Source organism: Staurois parvus, unplaced genomic scaffold, assembly GCF_062004578.1.
Source record: "Staurois parvus isolate SC_StPar_1 unplaced genomic scaffold, SC_StPar_1.0 ptg000020l, whole genome shotgun sequence".
Lineage (NCBI taxonomy): Eukaryota > Metazoa > Chordata > Amphibia > Anura > Ranidae > Staurois > Staurois parvus.
In genome coordinates, this window is record NW_028317816.1 from 2,872,993 (window position 1) to 2,891,319 (window position 18,327).

Sequence of the window (18,327 nt, forward strand, 5' to 3'; positions counted from 1 at the left end):
CTTTGACATTTTAACCTATGTGAGTATATTACCATTTTTTATACAATAAATTCATTTTTAAAGGTAATGTACAAGGCCGGTGTGCCCTCTGTTTTGTCTTTTATCAACCGATGATGTCTTTGGTTTTTAGAATGACTGTGGCTGGCCTGCATGGTGCCCAAAGTTGTAATGGTGCACAATAAAAAACCTGTGGCTTTGTGTAATAAAAAGGCAAGTTTGATGCATTCGCTGGTTTGTTGACAATTTTTGGGTAATATGTGGCAATTTTAAGGCAATTTGCCAAGGCACCCCTTAAGAAACCAGAAGGCATTGTCCTAGAAGATCACACTTTAAGTAGCATTCTTATGGTTATTTAATAAAAGTTGCAGGATTGGGGTGGGCCAGGCTTTAGAACTGCAAGGAAGTATTGAAATTTGCAGAAGAGTATCTCACATGATTCTAGACTTTGGGACTTTGTAGAAGACCTAAGCAGTTATGATGCTGATAGATGCCTATATTTTATTACCTTAACTATTTAAGAATATTTCCCTGCTTACATGTATACTTGCATGGCTCATTTCATTGGTTATTAATTATTGCCATTTAGAAGATGGTACTGTGGGCCCTTTTTCACACATTGATCAGAATAATTTTTATTTCTTTAAATTGACTGTAAACTCTTTTTTTTTTATATAACAACCAAGTTTATACTTCCCTTCTCTGTGCAATTGAATTGCACAGAGTTGCTCAAGACCTCCTCGGGTCCCCGGCTGATGTCCTCTTCTTGGAGCACCCTTATAGCAAGCCGCTTTCTATGAGGGCAGACCTGCAGGCTCACTCCTGAACCATTCTGCCTGCATCTATAGACACAGACAGTGTGGCTCGGCTCAGCCCCCTTGTCACAGAATTTGACCAACAAAGCAAAGCCTCAGCAAAGCCTGTGAGACCAGGAAATGAGAGGAGAGAGCTGCTACAGATGGGCACAGTGCTGAATCGAATAAGGGCTCAGGTATGTATGGGGTGGGTGGGAGGGGGCATACCACTACCTAAACTTTTTTTTACCTTAATGTAAGGAATGCATTAAGATAAAAATTGTTTATGCGTTAGAACCACGTTAAAGCAAAATAAGCCTGTTTACAGAGATCAGTAGCTGAAACTCCAACAAGCTAAACAAATCACCTCCCCCCACCTGCCCTGTATGAAAGTGGACAGAATTTTAATTGGACGGACAGTCTGAAAAAAACCTTCTGTTGTGCTCTTTCCTTTCAAAATCTTTAATGTTCTGAACCAAACTTGTGCCTTGGGTACATCATATACAGTATTAAATAGTTATGTGTGGCATGTATTAAATATGTGTAATAAAAATTTTATATAAATAATAAAAAACATAATATGATGAAAAAAAAGTTAAATAAAATGTATGTTTTGTTTTCTTTTAATTTCAGTGGTAAACTATTATAAGCTGGATTTGGTGGTTCTTTAAAACAACAATATTTGAAACTGTCTTAGATATATGGGCACAATAAAGCAACAATAATAAAAACACAGTTCTTACATTAGATAAAGAAATCATCCATGCTACCACTGAAGCCAAGGATAATCACACAGTTACACCATTGTATACCCATCTGTATAGCAGGAGCTGTAATGTAATTTATGATGATAATAGGTTTGGACAAAATGAAGCCATAAGTCAGGCTTGACAAGCAGGAGTCTAATCAGGGCTGTATGCATTCAGTTTACACCGATAGTTATATTTAGAACAGTGATTATTGGTAATAAAGAGTTGCTTGGTACAGACATATTTCTTAGGAAAAGCTTCAAACCACACTGTTTCAAGCATATTACTACTGAACAATGTACTGTATGTATATACAGGTGTTATTCTAAGCTTGAGTAACATAGAACCAAGAAACAATCGATGTCTTAGCATTCATAGTTAACCACTTGAGCTCCAGAGGATTTACCCCCCTTAATGACCAGGCCTCTTTTTGCTACTTGGCGCTGCACTAATTCAACTGATAATTGCGCGGTCATGCAATGCTGCACCCAAACAAAATTTACGTCCTTTTTTCACACAAATAGAGCTTTCTTTCGGTGTAATTTGATCACCTGTGCGCTTTTTATTTTTCACGCTATAAACAAAAAACGCCAAAAAAAACAATATTTATTATTTTCAGCTATAAAAAATATATAGTAAACTCAAAGTTGGTTATAAATTTAGGCCAAAATGTATTCTGCTACATGTTTTTGGTAAAAAAAATCCCAATAGGTGTATATTGATTGCTTTGTGTGGAAGTTATAGCATCTACAAACTATGGTATAAATACTACAATTTACGCCATTTTTCTGCTATACAGCGCTGCGCTAGTTTAACGGACAATTGCGCAGTCATGCAATATGGTACATAAATGAAATTACATCCTTTTTTTCCCCCACAAATTGAGCTTTCTTTCGGTGGTATTTGATCGCCTGTGCGGTTTTTATTAAAAAAAAAAAAGGCTGACAATTTTGAGGAAAAAAAAAACAATATTTTGGACTTTTTGCTATAAATCATGTCCAGTAAAAAAAAATGCAAAAATCAAATTTAGTCATACATTTCTGCCAAAATGTATTCTGCGACATGTCTTTGCTAAAAAAAAACCCAACACGTGTAAATGAATTGGTTTACGTGAAAGTTATTTCACAGCGTGAAAGCGTTTACAAATGGCGGGAAAGATACTGGGATTTTTAGTTTTTTTTTATACTAATAATGGTGGCGATCAGCGAATTAGGGCGGCGATCAGGGACTTATGGCAGCGACCAGCGACTTATGGCGGGACTGCGGTGGACATTCTGACATTGGGGGGTACTGACTTGGGGTCACTGACATCCCCAAAAACACTAATACAGTGATCAGTGCGAAAAAAAAAAAACTGACACTGTACTAATGGCAATGGGGAGGAAGGGGTTAACTTTATTTTGCAGGGAAGGGTTATAGGAGTGAGGGGAGTGTTTTACTAGGGGGCGGGGGTGTGTACTGGGCGGGACAAGGCTGATCGAGAAAGAGAAACTGTTCTTTCTCTATCGGCTCATCCTCGAGCTGACAGGGAAGTGACAGACAGCACAGCTACTGCAGCTGTGCTGTCTGTCACTGTTTGCCGCCAATCGCCGGGACATAGCCTCTAAGGAGCGGCTGTGACCCGGTGACTGACATCTGCGGCAGTGATCCACGGGACAAATAGGGCGGCGGCGCGCTTCGCGCGCCCCCTATTCATTTACAAAACACACGTTTTAAAACGTGGTTTTGCCTGCGAGTGCCACCCTGCCGTCATATATATGTACAGTGGCTGGGCGGCATGTAGTTAATTAGACCAACAAATGCTAAGAGGCTGTGATTAAAATCCTTTTATAATGCTATTCTTAAATCTAACTCTGCCCAAAGGTTTCAGACACCCATGCACAACCAGATTGCTCTTAGTCATGCCAATCATGGAGTATGCTTCAAAAGACAAATGTTTGGGTCAGATTAATTTTTCTGTGTGTCATGTGGATGGTGATGCGAGGAAGATAACATCACAGCTTATCACATCAAGGAACAATAGTCAGATCCAAATCTATCTTTCTACTCCTCACCTCACCCCTTCAGTCTCCTCTCGCATTACTAACCTACCAAGTCACATATCAGCATGGATGTCATTCCACTTCCTCAAACACAATCTTTCCAAAACTGAGCTCATACTATTCCCTCCAGCCCATGCCTCCTCCCCTGACTTCTCCATCAAGATCAGTAATACAACCATCAGTCCCTCCCCTCATGCCAGGGTGCTAGGTGTAATCCTGGACTCCCATCTGTCCTTTCAGCCCCAAATCCGATCACTGCCCAAATCTTGTAGACTTCACCTCCACAACATCTCCAAGATACGCCCGTTCTTAACCTCTGAAACTACTAAGCAACTTATTCACTCCCTGGTTGTCTCTTGCCTTGACTATTGTAACTCCCTCTTCAATGGCCTACCTCATCGCAGGCTATCCCCTCTTCAGTCTATCATGAATGCTGCTGCCAGATTTATCCACCATACTAACCGTTCCATATCTGCCATCCCTCTCTGCCAATCCCTCCACTGGCTTCCCATTGCCCGGTGAATAAAATTCAAAACCTTAACAATAATATATTAAACCATTTCTAACTCTGCACCAAATTACATCACCAATCTTGTCTCCAAATGTCACCCAAACCGACCTATCCGCTCCTCGCATGACTTCCTGCTCTCTAGCTCCCTGGTTTCCTCCTCCCATGCTCATCTCCAGGACTTCTCCAGAGCCTCCCCCGTCCTCTGGAACTCTGTACCCCAATTTATCAGACTATTGCCTACTCTGCCCACTTTTAGGCGATCTCTGAAAACCTATCTCTTCAGGGAAGTCTATCCTGCCTTCAGCTAATAACAGAATCTTCTATTCCTTCTACCACTCCATCCCCCACAGTTATTACCTTTTGTACCACCAGCACCTCCCTTTTAGTTTGTAAGCTCCAAGGAGCAGGGCCCTCCTAACCCTCTTGTATTGAACTGTATTGTTGCTGTATTGTCTCCCTTTATATTGCAAAGCGTTGAGAAAACTGTTGGCACTATATAATTCCTGTACAATATAATATAATAAAAACATCCTGATTTTGAGTGTGTGTGGGGGGGCACGGGTTCTCCAACTTCAAAGGACCTCAACCAGCAGCAGAGAAGCATTTTCCCTCAGTAAACCTTGACTCCAACTAATGACTCAGTGGCTCTACCATCCTCTATCATCTGGCAACCAGAGAACACACACACTTACTCTGACAAGAACCACCAAACCAGTTATGGGAGAGGAGAGTGATGTGTGAGTACTAGTGTCCTGGCTAACATTTAGACATGTGATTTGTTTTGTTATGAATCGAAATTCAGGCAAACTTTTTGTCATTCAGAGATTCAAATGTATCCAAATCTCCGAATCACGATAGTAACAAATTTCAACAAATCCAAAATATTTATAACAAAACAAGAAATTAACTTGTATTCATTTGTTTCATTCAGATGATATGAAGCAATAGTTTGGGCACTTTGTTAATGTTTGAAGCATTCAAAATATCATAACATAACGAATGATCCAAATTGATTTGGATCCATTTCGTTTTTATTTTGCATTAACATTTTTCATTATTAAAAAAATGCACTTCATATGAAATGGAATAATATTGCAATAAATACAGTAAGATATAAAAGTGAAATAAAATGATGATTCCTAAATATTGGGTTTCGGTTGGATGAAGTGGATCCATCAGAATCTCTGTATCCTAACATGATGAATGCATCTGATTGTTCGTTACTTCCAATTCACACGACTCCAGTCGATATCATCTATCAGCTCATTCAATTTCTCTTTGTGGGTTAGCAGGGATGTCTCAGAGTGCATAACTAATTTTCAGAAATAAATTGACCACGTGGGCGCGCAGCACAGCGATCGGTGGTGCGCTGTGTCCCTGGGACACAGCGGATCACTGATCAACGGAAAGAGCCAATGACGTCGGCTCTCATGTGATCATCTGTGTGCAATCACAGCTGATCACATGTAAATAAGGAAATGCTGGTTATCGGCATTTCTCTCCTCACGAGCTGTCACGCTGACAGCTCATGAGGAGAGGAGAGCCGGTAATCAGCATTACTCAGAGGGGACATGTACCCTGATGATCAGTGTGCCCTGATGATCAGTGTAGCCCCATCAGTGCCACCTGTCAGTGTCCATCAATGCCACCTGTCAGTGCCTATCAATGCTACCTACCAGTGCCCATCAATGCCACATATCAGTGTCTACCAGTGCACATCAATGCCACATATCAGTGCCCATCTGAGTTGCCTTTCAGTGCCAACTATTAGTGCCAGTCAGTGCCGCCAAACCAATGCTGCCAATCAGTGCAACCTATCAGTGCCAGTCAGTGCCGCCTATCAGTGCCATATATGAGTGATGCCTTTCAGTGCCCTCCAGTGATGCCTGTCAATGCCCATCAGTGCCACCTACCAGTGCCTCCTCATCAGTGCCCATCAGTGCAGCCTATCAGTGCCTATCACTGCAGCCTTATTAGCGCAAATCAGGAAAGAAGAAAAATCACTTATTTACAAAATTTTATAACAGAAACTAAGAAAAAACTTTTTTTTTTCAAAATTTTCAGATGTTTTTGGTTTGTTTAGCAAAAAATAAAAAAACCCAGAGGTGATTAAATACCACCAAAAGAAAGCTCTATCTATCTCAAAAAAATTGTAAAAATTTCATATGGGTACAGGGTTGCATGACCACGCAATTGTCATTCAAAATGCGACAGCGCTGAAAGCTGAAAATTGTCCTGGGCAGGAAGGGGGTATAAGTGTCCTGTAGGCAAGTGGTTAATATGACAAACCTAAATCTTCACTGGTGCAACCAATACATTAACAAAGTCATATAAATAGTTATATGGAGATCACTTGCGCATAGTCAAGGGTTTTCAAATGATTGAATTATAACTACGCATGTAGATCTAAATTTCAATCAGTCAGTATTGTGATATAATGTACACCATGAAGAAAAATAACACTCAGCCTGGGTTCACACTGATGCGGTGCAGAATTCACAGCAGTTTCTGTTCCAGTGTCAGAATGGCACCCCGTTCATGCGAACTGCTGCAGGTGTGTATGTTAAGTTAACAACACGCTGAAATCTGTCCATAAAATGAGGTGCGATGTGTAGAATAGGATCACATAGGTCTGAATACCCATGTGATCTGATTCTAGTATGGAGCAAAAAAAGGGTCCTGCACCTTTTTGGTGTGGATGCGGTGTGATTCAAGCCATACAAAATGCACCACACAAAATTCGCATGTGATTTGCACAGGAATGCGGTGCGAACCTAGGCTCAAAGTGACATAAAAAAAATGATCGAGAAGCTCAAGTCATTGGTACAATTTGATACGTTTTGCAAAGAGAAGTGGGGACAGACTGCAATTGCCAGATAAGCAAAGCTGATAAAGATCAATCCACACATACCATAGTTAACAGCTACAAGATATATTTTGTTTGGCATGTTTTTAACAAAATGTAAAATCTCCAAACAACCAAAAAAACCCCCACAAGTTAGCTTTACTGATGTGACAGTAATCCGTTCGGTACAGTAGCAACATGTTTCTGTGTTTTCCAAATCTGTCCAGCCATCTGCAGGAAACAGAAGCAAGAGGATCTCTGTCGACTGACCCAGGGTCAGCTGCCAGGTCTGATGTCACATCTAATGCAATATTTACACACAGACAGAATGAAGCCCCAATGCGTGGCAGCTGGCACTTTGTTGGGCAGAGAGGCCTAGACTGTTGTAAAGCCATTCCATGCAAGCATGTATTTAAATACGTTAATCAACAATTCAACAATAATGCCCTAACACATTTTATATTAACAATCTGCCATTGCTTTACCTGCAGCTAATATGATACAGTAGACATATTTAAGTATGGAACAAAATCTGTATCTGCATACAATATGTTTTTGCTCAAAAAGCAATGTAAGTATATATGTACAGATGTTAATCCATTTTTGCTTTACATTTTTAATGATCAATAATAACTTAAATAAAAGATGTCATCAGATAACTTGCAGCAGCCTCCCAATTTATCATGTCACAAGCGGATCTGACAGACAAAGCTTCAAAGTAGAGTTGATTCTGGCACTAAGCTCAGTCCCTCTGATTTCTATTGGCCCATCCCTAAAGTGGGCATTCTCGCTGGCTAATAGAAATTTGCAGGAGATAGGAAAGGACAAACAAGCTTTGGAAATCTCAGGAGGCCTAATATTAAAAATAGAGATGAGCGAATTATTCAAAAATTCGATTCGGCTGATTCGCCGAATTTGCGGGAGAAATTCGAGGAATTTATTTGCCGCGAATTTAACTTATTAAAAGGGTTTCTAGGCTTCAGAGAGCCTTTATATTAGTGCAGAACACTGTACCTTTAATTTAAATGCCCTTGGAGTCTGCTGGGGAAGAGAAATAATACTGTCAGTCAGTATGACATGCAGATGAGTGCCGTTGATCTTAGAATCACCGCACACTTCACTCATTTGGGCAGTCACGGGGCACGACGAAGAAGAAGAAGAAGAAGAATGAAAAGAAGAATGAAAAGAAGAAGAAGAAGAATGAAAAGAAGAAGAAGAAGAATGAAAAGAAGAATGAAAAGAAGAAGAATGAAAAGAAGAAGAAGAAGAATGAAAAGAAGAAGAAGAAGAATGAAAAGAAGAATGAAAAGAAGAAGAAGAAGAATGAAAAGAAGAAGGGGCCCCTTGATGACGTCGGTGTGACGAAACCGGTTGGGCGTAGCCTACTCGATGTGGACGTTAGAGAGCCTTGCTGTTCTGTGCTGTATGGGAGAGATCTGCGGTGAGCGTTAACTGTATATCAACCCCTTTTTTGCGATTGAAGCTAGTGTCTGTTGGACACCTTGTTTGTGAGTTTCCTTATACCTTTTTTATTAAAGAGATAAATGAAAAAAACGTATTGCACCATTATGTTCTCTTTTTTGTCCCTGAGTGTATTGCATGCTCTTATGGAGGTATGAGAAAGAGTGGAGAAGTTCATCATAAGAGCTTGGGCTGCAAAGTTGTTTGGCTGTGATTATTATTATCTGGAAGTATCTGAAACATCACCATATCTATTTGGACATCGGGTTCATTGCTCCCAGAGCACAAGCGCTGTTGCTGGTTTATAATCTGACCAGCCATTAGCTCTGGTGAGTTCATTTAATCTCCTTTGGTGGTGGATTTTTCACAATTGTTTCAAGTCACTGAAGATATATATATATTTTTTTGGACACTAATTTATGTTTGGACACTATAATTATTTATTTAAAACACTAATGTTTTTTGGATTATGATATACACTTTTCTATAAGTTTGTTATTAGCGCATACCCTTTAATTCAGATTATTGTTGCCAAAATTTATTTTGGGTGGGATATGCTGCTGACATTTTGGTGTTTTTTGTAAGTGGCGCTTTTTTCTTTTTTAATTTGGTATTAAAGTGGAACTTCCCCTTTTAGGTGGAGCTTCACTTTGAAGTGCACCAGGTAGGTATAATGAGTGCAGACTCCTTTTTTCAGGAATCAATATTGCAAGGACATAGTGGAACAAACAGCTTTTTCTTTAGAACAGAAAACGGTAGGACTCCGCTACAAAGTTTGCTAAACTCCTTGCAAAATGTGCCCAGATCACCTACTTGAGATTTTTTTTTCTCAATAAAAATGAGTTTCACTTCAGTGGATCTCCCAGTAGTGAAAAGTCCTTATGATTAATTGTATTCTTATTTAAACTTTAAAATACACTCTCAAATTGACTAAGATAAAATCACATGTCACTCAATATTTTCTAAAGTTTATGGTTCTACCAGATTTTTTCAATTGCACACAAGTTCAGTCAAGTTAGTGATTTTGTTATGCTGTGTCTTGTATACAGTGGGGCAAAAAAGTATTTAGTCAGCCACCAATTGTGCAAGTTCTCCCACTTAAAAAGATGAGAGAGGCCTGTAATTGGCATCATAGGTAGACCCCAACTATGAAAGATAAAATGAGAAACAAAATCCAGACAATCACATTGGCTGATTTGTAAAGAATTTATTTGCAAATTATGGTGGAAAATAAGTATTTGGTCACCTACAAACAAGCAAGATTTCTGGCTCTCACAGACCTGTACCTTCTTCTTTAAGAGGCTCCTCTGTCCTGCACTCATTACCTGTATCAATGGTACCTGTTTGAACTTGTTATCAGTATAAAAGACACCTGTCCACAACCTCAAACAGTCACACTCCAAACACCACTATGGTGAAGACCAGAGAGCTGTCGAAGGACACCAGAAACAAAATTGTAGACCTGCACCAGGCTGGGAAGACTGAATCTGCAATAGGCAAGAAGCTTGGTGTGAACAAATCAACTGTGGGAGCAATAATTAGAAAATGGAAGACATACAAGACCACTGGTAATCTCCCTAGATCTGGGGCTCCACGCAAGATCTCACCCCGTGGGGTCAAAATGATCACAAGAACAGTGAGCAAAAATCCCAGGACCACACGGGGGGACCTAGTGAATAACCTGCAGAGAGCTGGGACCAACGTAACAAAGGCTACCATCAGTAAAACACTATGCCGCCAGGGACTCAGATCCTGCAGTGCCAGACGTGTCCCCCTGCTTAAGCCAGTACATGTCCGGGCCCGTCTGAAGTTTGCTAGAGAGCATTTGGATGATCCAGAAGAGGATTGGGAGAATGTCATGGTCAGATGAAACCAAAATAGAATTGTTTGGAGGAGAGAGAATGCTGAGTTGCATCCAAAGAACACCATACCTACTGTGAAGCATGGGGGTGGCAACATCATGCTTTGGGGCTGTTTCTCCGCAAAGGGACCAGGACGACTGATCCATGTACTGGACAGAATGAATGGGGCCATGTATCGTGAGATTTTGAGTGCGAATCTCCTTCCATCAGCAAGGGCATTGAAGATGAAACGTGGCTGGGTCTTCCAACATGACAATGATCCCAAACATACTGCCCGGGCAACGAAGGAGTGGCTTCGTAAGAAGAATTTCAAGGTCCTGAAGTGGCCTAGCCAGTCTCCAGATCTCAAACCCATAGAAAACCTTTTGGAGGGAGTTGAAAGTCTGTGTTGCCCAGCGACAGCCTCAAAACATCACTGCTCTAGAGGAGATCTGCATGGAGGAATGGGCCAACATACCAGCAACAGTGTGTGCCAACCTTGTGAAGACTTACAGGAAACGTTTGACCTCTGTCATTGCCAACAAAGGATATATAACAAAGTATTGAGATGAACTTTTGATATTGACCAAATACTTATTTTCCACCATAATTTGCAAATAAATTCTTTCCAAATCAGCCAATGTGATTATCTGGATTTTTTTTCTCATTTTGTCTCTCATAGTTGAGGTCTACCTATGATGCCAATTACAGGCCTCTCTCATCTTTTTAAGTGGGAGAACTTGCACAATTGGTGGCTGACTAAATACTTTTTTGCCCCACTGTATGTATCCATCACACACCAGTTGCATCATGCTCTCCATATATTTTACATGACTAGAAACATTGCATACTCTAATAAATTACCACTGTGTATAGCTGTTTGTAAAGATATGATACATACAGTTGCAAGAAAAAGTATATGAACCCCTTGGGATTACGTGGAGTTTTGCATGAATTGGGCAAAAAATGTGCTCTGAACGTCATCTAAGTCACAACAATAGAAGAACACAGTCTGCTGAACATAATACTACACAAACATTAGATGTTGCCATGGTTTAATTGCACATAACATGTAAACATTCTCAGTGCAGGGAGGAAAAAGTATGTGAGGCCCTAGCTTAATGACTTCTCCCAGAGCTAATTAGAGCCAGGAGTGAGCCAACCTTGACTCCAATCAGTGTGATGATATTGGATGTGTTGCTGACAGCTGTCCTGCCCTTAAAAAACACACACCTGTTTTGGGTTTACTGGTTTCAAGAAGCACTGTCTGATGTGAACCATGCCTCGCAGAAAAGAGCTCTCAGAAGACCTACGATCAAGAATTGTTGACTTGCATGAAGCTGGAAAGGGTTACAAACGTATCTCCAAAAGCCTTGATGTTCATGTGTCCATGGTAAGACAGACTGTCTACAAATGGAGAAAGTTTAGCACTGTTGCTACTCTCCCTAGGCGTCCTGTAAAAATGACTGCAAGAGCACAGCGCAGAATGCTGCATGAGGTAAAGAAGAATCCCAGAGTGTCAGCTAAAGACCTACAGAAATCTCTGGCACACGCTAACATTTTTGTTGACACATCTACAATAAGGAAAACATTAAACAAGAATGGAGTACATGGGAGGACACCACGGATGAAGCCATTGCTGTCCAAAAAGAATATTGCAGCACGTTTGAAGTTTTCAAAAGAGCACCTGGATGTTCCACAGCACTACTGGCAAAATATACTGTGGACAGATGAAACCAAGATTGAGTTGTTTGGGAAGAACACACAACACTATGTGTGGAGAAAAAAAGGCACAGCACACCAACATCAAAACCTCATCCCCCATGTAAAACATGGCGGAGGGAGCATCATGGTTTGGGGCTGCTTTGAAGCCTCAGGGCCTGGACGGATTGTTGTCATTGATGGGAAATGAATTCCAGAGTTTATCAAGACATTTTGCAGGAAAACGTACGACCATCTGTCCGCCAACTGGAGCTCCGCAGAGGATGGATGATGCAACAGGACAATGACCCAAAGCATACAAGTAATTCAACAAAACAATGGCTGCAACAGCACAGAATACGCCTTCTGGAGTGGCCCAGTCAGAGTCCTGACCTCAACCCGATTGAAATGCTGTGGCATGACCTTAAGAGAGCGATTCACACCAGACATCTCAAGAATATTGCTACACTGAAAGAATTTTGTGAAGAGGAGTGGTCCAAAATTACTCCAGATCTTTGTGCAGGTCTGATCTGCAACTACAGGAAACGTTTGGTTGAGGTTATTGCTGCCAAAGGAGGGTCAACCAGTTATTAAGTCCAAAGGTTCACATACTTTTTCCTCCCTGCACTGTGAATGTTTACGTTATGTGCAATTAAACCATGGCAACATCTAATGTTTGTGTAGTATTATGTTCAGCAGACTGTGTTCTTCTCGTGTTGTGACTTAGATGACGTTCAGAGCACATTTTATGCCCAATTAATGCAAAACTCCACGTAATCCCAAGGGGTTCACATACTTTTTCTTGCAAATGTATATGGCAGATAACGATAGATAGATAGATAGATAGATAGATAGATAGATAGATAGATAGATAGATAGATAGATATGATAGATAGATAGATATGATAGATAGATAGATAGATAGATAGATAGATAGATAGATAGATAGATAGATAGATGACCAAAATGGATTACACTGAATTTAGCAGTGTAATCCATTGACGTCTATGGAAGGGTGCGTGTGTGTGTGTGGGGGAAGGGGACGTCTTTTATTAACTGGCTAATAGACAAACTACTGTCTAAAAAAAAGCACAGGCTATTGAACACTGCCATGGGGCTGTGTCTCAATGTAAATAAAAAACAAACACACACAGCCATACAGTGGGTAGAGGGTCTTTCCATACCACTTTAAGGACAACACTAAAAATAAACAAATCTGTGGGCATACTGTAGGTTATATGGACTAGCTGGTTCTGATGGCTGGGTCAGGGTTAGGATTTAACACATCAGTCTAAGCACAAGACACCACACAGCAATAAATTGCATTGCTTCTGCAAGCAGGACCTATAACCATTATGTTTGGTCCTATGTGGTTCTGTACAACCAGGACATAACAATTTGTATTGGTTTATAGACCATGATACAGACGATCAGAGAGAATCGGTTTAACCTCCCTGCAACTAATATTTATGGCTTGAGATATAAAAGAAAGTCCTACTGATCTTAAGAAAATTAGTGTTTGCATCTCTGCTCCAGTATGGGACAGCCTTGGCCCCCTAAAAATTCTAAGGCCAACAGGTCTATAGCATCCCTTTGAGGTCTGGTAATGTGACAGCTGTCCGCCCCTTATCTGCACACAAGTCCACAAGAGCTGTAAAAGAGCATATTTACCAGCTATGCTTTAATTCATCTGATTTCCAGGCCCCAGCCACCTATTCAAACTCAGTTTCTGGACATTTGTCAACTCTGTTACAGCTGAATTAATAAAATATCTGTAATATGACTGAATCAAGTGAAAATCTGTGATGTCCTACCACTTTTATGTTTTTATTTTTAATAAACTGCAAAGATTTCAAATCAAACTTCTTTCACGTTGTCATTATGGGTTATTATTTGTAGAATGTTGAGGAAAACAATGAATTTAATCCGTATTGGAATAAGGCTGCAACATAACAAAATGTGGCAAAAGTTAAGCGCTGTGAATACTTTCTGGGTGCACTGTAAGTTCATGTGTCCTTTGGTAGAACCTGTGCCCCTTGCATCAATAGGTGGGCATTGTTTTTGTGTCCACTGGGGCTCCAGGTACATTTTTGAGTAGTCATAGTGATTTGCCACCATATAAAATAATTTATTGAACAACTCACCCTTAATGGCAGCCAAGTAAGCACGCATTTCCCTCTGTAGCCTGGAACCTTCTGTCTGTAAAAATATCATAGTTTTAGAATGCTGTCATATGCTTATTACATAAAAATACATATCAAATGCCAATAACTAACTAGTTATTATATTATTATTATTATTATTAGGACTTACATAAACAATTTATTCAAATTATTGTACATCAGGCAGAATTTCACACTACACAGTAGAAAACTTTTGTTGATCTGACAAAACAAAATCCAAAAGTGTGTGATTAATGTAGCATAAGCTTGAGTTCCTCAACACAATCCTATAATGTGAAATATATAGAAAATACTGCCCTAACCTACAACTTTCGTAAAATCCAAGATTGCATTGCATGATTACAGTAATGTATATTGTCATAAAAACTGTCAAATGTACAGCTCTCCATTTCAGGCCCAGAATGGCATTGAAAAAAAAGAGTTTTGGCTATGACTCCAATTTCAAGCGGAACTTCACTGCATCTGAGCACCACAAACCAAAAATGCTGTTTAATTAATTTTTAATATTAAAAGAAATTTCCCCATCCTTCCATGTCTCCATGCTTTATTTTGTTGAGAAATCACTTTGAAAAACACCCCCTAGCATTTCCGGCCATAGCCATCTTGCGGAGGATTCAAGTAGCATCTACTTCCTGGAATTAATCTGCTCTTAGCTCAGGCATGCAGGCAGGAGGGTGTGCTTAGCTAATAAAACCCCTCCTGAATACCCCTGGGATGTATGGCATCACTTGTCTAAGCATGGAAACCAGGAAGTAACTGAAGAAATGTAAAATAAAGTGTTAGTTCCCCTGTAGTTTTCATTTCTGTTTGTGTTCCCACTGGAGATATTTCACCATCTTTGTTTTCCTGCTGGTCATTGTGGTGGAAAGTGATGTAAAAAAAATTATACAGTTGTCATCAGAACTGTGGGTAAATCTTGCAACTGGGACACCTGTTCTTTTGACAAATGTCTAAGGGCAATTTCCCTCATTTTGTATAGATGTCCCCTCACTTCCTGATGTGTCTCTGGGATAGGGAGTGAAGGAGAATCTCCCCAATGGGATAGAAAAAGCAAGAAATAACCAAAGGGAATAAGGGGATTTAACTTTTCCCACCTACTCATATTCTACTCAAAGCAAACGTTTGCCTTTGCAAACACTTTCATTGCCATAGTTGTATATGATTTTTGCTTTCAATGTTGACCTACTATGTACTGTATGACATAAAATTTTTAACAGCATATTTTTATTCAAAAGCAGTCATGAGTTAGCCCTGGTTCACACTACGTGGGCTGGTTGCGGGTGCGAGAATCTCATCTGTTCCCGAACCGGCAACCACCTGCAGCCGAATTGTGTTGCTCTTAAAAAACAAGTGGGGCTGTCATTTATTCTGAATGACACCCCCATGCATCTCAGCCCACAACATGATTGCGGGTGCTCCAGGGAAAACGCATGTTCAAAAAGACGCCTTTTTTAAAAAGGTGAATGCACCTTTTTTTGTGTGGGATACACATGCACAACAGCCCATGCAAATGAATGGGGTGCTGTGCTTGAGCAAATGCGAGCCGCGTGGCCCGCAGTAGTGTGAACTGAGCCTTAATGCCTATGTTACTAAGCTCATAGAATTATATAAAAAATATACTGCATATGAAATTGTCTGTTCACATTTTTGCAAACACAATTGTGTGCATATCTCTACCAAGAATGATGGTGAGCTTATATTGACATGAAAATTGCATTGCATTGTGGGTTGTGCTCGGCACATTCTATAGCATGGACATGGAAAGTCAAAATTTAAAATCTGCAAAGTCCCATATTTCAGAGGCAACCAGAGAGCACTGTAGTGACAGAATTCCTAAAATGTTATATGGACTGGCACCTGGCAGTGCCTATTATTCAGGTATATGCTTATTTCACTTGAGCTTTACTTTTGTTAAACCATTTATTTTACAGGCATTCAAGCATTACGTCCTCCCCATTGGAGAAGAGAAGATGATGTCTCCTTGGAGTTTTCATTTAGTTTACATTGTGGAGCAATCCATTCAGCAAGCGGTGTGATGCTCCATTGGGGAAGGGGGGGAGGAGGGTAGTGTTGAGGAGGGGGCAGTATCTCTATACCTCCCCATTTCCTCCAATAGAGCATCACACCTCTTGATGAATGCATTGCTTTACAATGTAAACTAAATGGTGAATTCAAGGAGACATCTTATAACTACCACAGCAATTAGGTAGAATTGAAAATAAAAATGTCCACCTAGATCTTTGAAGATCTGATAGGCAATACAATTTATTATCATTGTGCTAAAACTGAGTTTTGAATGAATTAAAGGAAAATTTCACATTTTGGGAAAAAATAGTAAATGCGCATATTTTTGCAGGAAAAAATGTGCATTTATTATTTTTCCCTAAGGGGCCTGGTCAGGGGCGGACTGACAACTCATGGGGCCCCCGGGCAATAGGGGATCATGGGGCCCCTGTGTCCTTGCCCAAACTCAAAAAAGCCTATGAAAAAGGTACCATGGGCATCTCATGGGGCCCCCTACTGACCCAGGGCCCGGGCCCTCGGGAAGTGCCCAAGTTTCCAAATGGTCAGTCTGCCCCTGGCTGCAGGGCTTATGTATGAACTACAAGGCTGCTCATCAGCGACCCCACAGTCCATGCAAAACTTCAAGCTGTCAGCTGCAGTGGCTGATGGTAGTTGTAGTTCATGCATTCACAGGAAGCTATGCCCAGCACAGCTGCGTTAATTTTAAATAGTGACAGAGGTCACGGGGAGAAGATCCCCTGCTCATTGTCACAGAGGGGGGAGAGGCTGTAACTGCTGGAACATGTAATATTTTCCATGTTCCAAAAGGTGAACTTAGTCTTTAAATGTTTAAATATATATGATATAAATAGCAATATAAAAAATATTAACACATTTTGCAAGCTAACAAAAATCCCCTCTGAGAATACTAGCTGTAATTATTTCACCATTTAAACAATTACATTGAATTAAATATTGATATAAGGAGGAAAAAATGCAATGTACGTTTTAGTTTAAAAACCCTGTTACAGCTCTGTACACATGTACCATCTGCAAGATAGCGTCCTACATAATTCTGGCCAAATACCATTTGCAGAGTTATTAGGATAAAGCACAGATTCTCTATCCACAGACAGTCGCAACAGCGTTAGATGAAAAGGACCCTAATTTAGAAAATAATCACTAATGAAAGCTGTTGGATATTTTCCTGAAATAACACAGGTGCAGATTTCACACCGTGGGTGTGATCCAAGCATGTAACCAAGAGACCTAAATAATGAGAACATATGCAGCAGCTCCTTTGATGTAAGCAAATTCATTTATCACTCTTCTACTAAGAACTGAATATTTCTTACTCACAAAACAATGTGTCCTATTTGTTATAACATTTAAATTATTCCTACAGGAAAATTTATAATACTAAACTCACAACATGATCCTTCAGCTGACTCCATAAGATGTCAACACAAATCTTTTATATTCACATTTTTCATTCCATTGGTACTCATCTGAAGCATACTCTCCTTTGTTTTGCTTAGGGTATATCCCCCCCCCCCATTCCATCCCTGCCAATGGAATGCCACGGGCCAGAATGACATAGTATAAAGTCTGTCTTAGCACAGGCAGTGTGATGGTGCTTGATCAGCTGGATGAACTACAGTGTATTTGCATATTTTAATTTAATAAGCAGCTATTAAAGTGTTACTAAACCCATGACCCTGCATTCACTATATCTGGTCTCCCACAAAACACAGAACATGGAAATGCAATTATTTTAGCAATCAGCAGTTAGAGTAGTCTTGTGGCTTCTATCTGTGTCCAGCCCAGAACTAGCTAAAGCTTGTAGGAGGAGTTTTCATTCTGCTCTAGGAGGATGGAAATCCCCTGACCTCTGTTTGGACAGTGCTGATTGGCCCCGTGGTGATCACAAGCACTCTCCCAAGAAAAAAAAAAAAAAACTGGTTCACAGTGAGCAGAAGATGGGACAGGCATGTGCTGGGGTTGTCTGTACTGCTCAGAGGTGATTGGGGCCCCCAGAGAAACTGGCTATACCACACCTATATACCTGGAGAGGAGTTCGCCACTATTACGTTTATTCCTGAGGGGGAGATCGCTGCAGGGAGAGGTGTGCAGTGACAGAGGAGTCTTGTACATGGAGGATCCAGTTTGGTGATCCTACAGGTGTTTTGGCCCTTGCGG

General features: G+C 40.4%; 1 protein-coding gene across 1 annotated transcript in view; it reads right to left on the bottom strand.

Annotated features, from left to right (window-relative positions):
• LOC149472275 (amphiphysin-like) overlaps nucleotides 1-18,327 on the bottom strand; it is a 266,577-nt gene that overhangs the window by 79,540 nt on the left and 168,710 nt on the right. Inside the window, exon 3 of the mRNA XM_089687084.1 lies at nucleotides 14,086-14,140. Coding sequence (XP_089543210.1) covers nucleotides 14,086-14,140 — 55 coding nt within the window. The remainder of the gene's footprint in view (nucleotides 1-14,085; nucleotides 14,141-18,327) is intronic.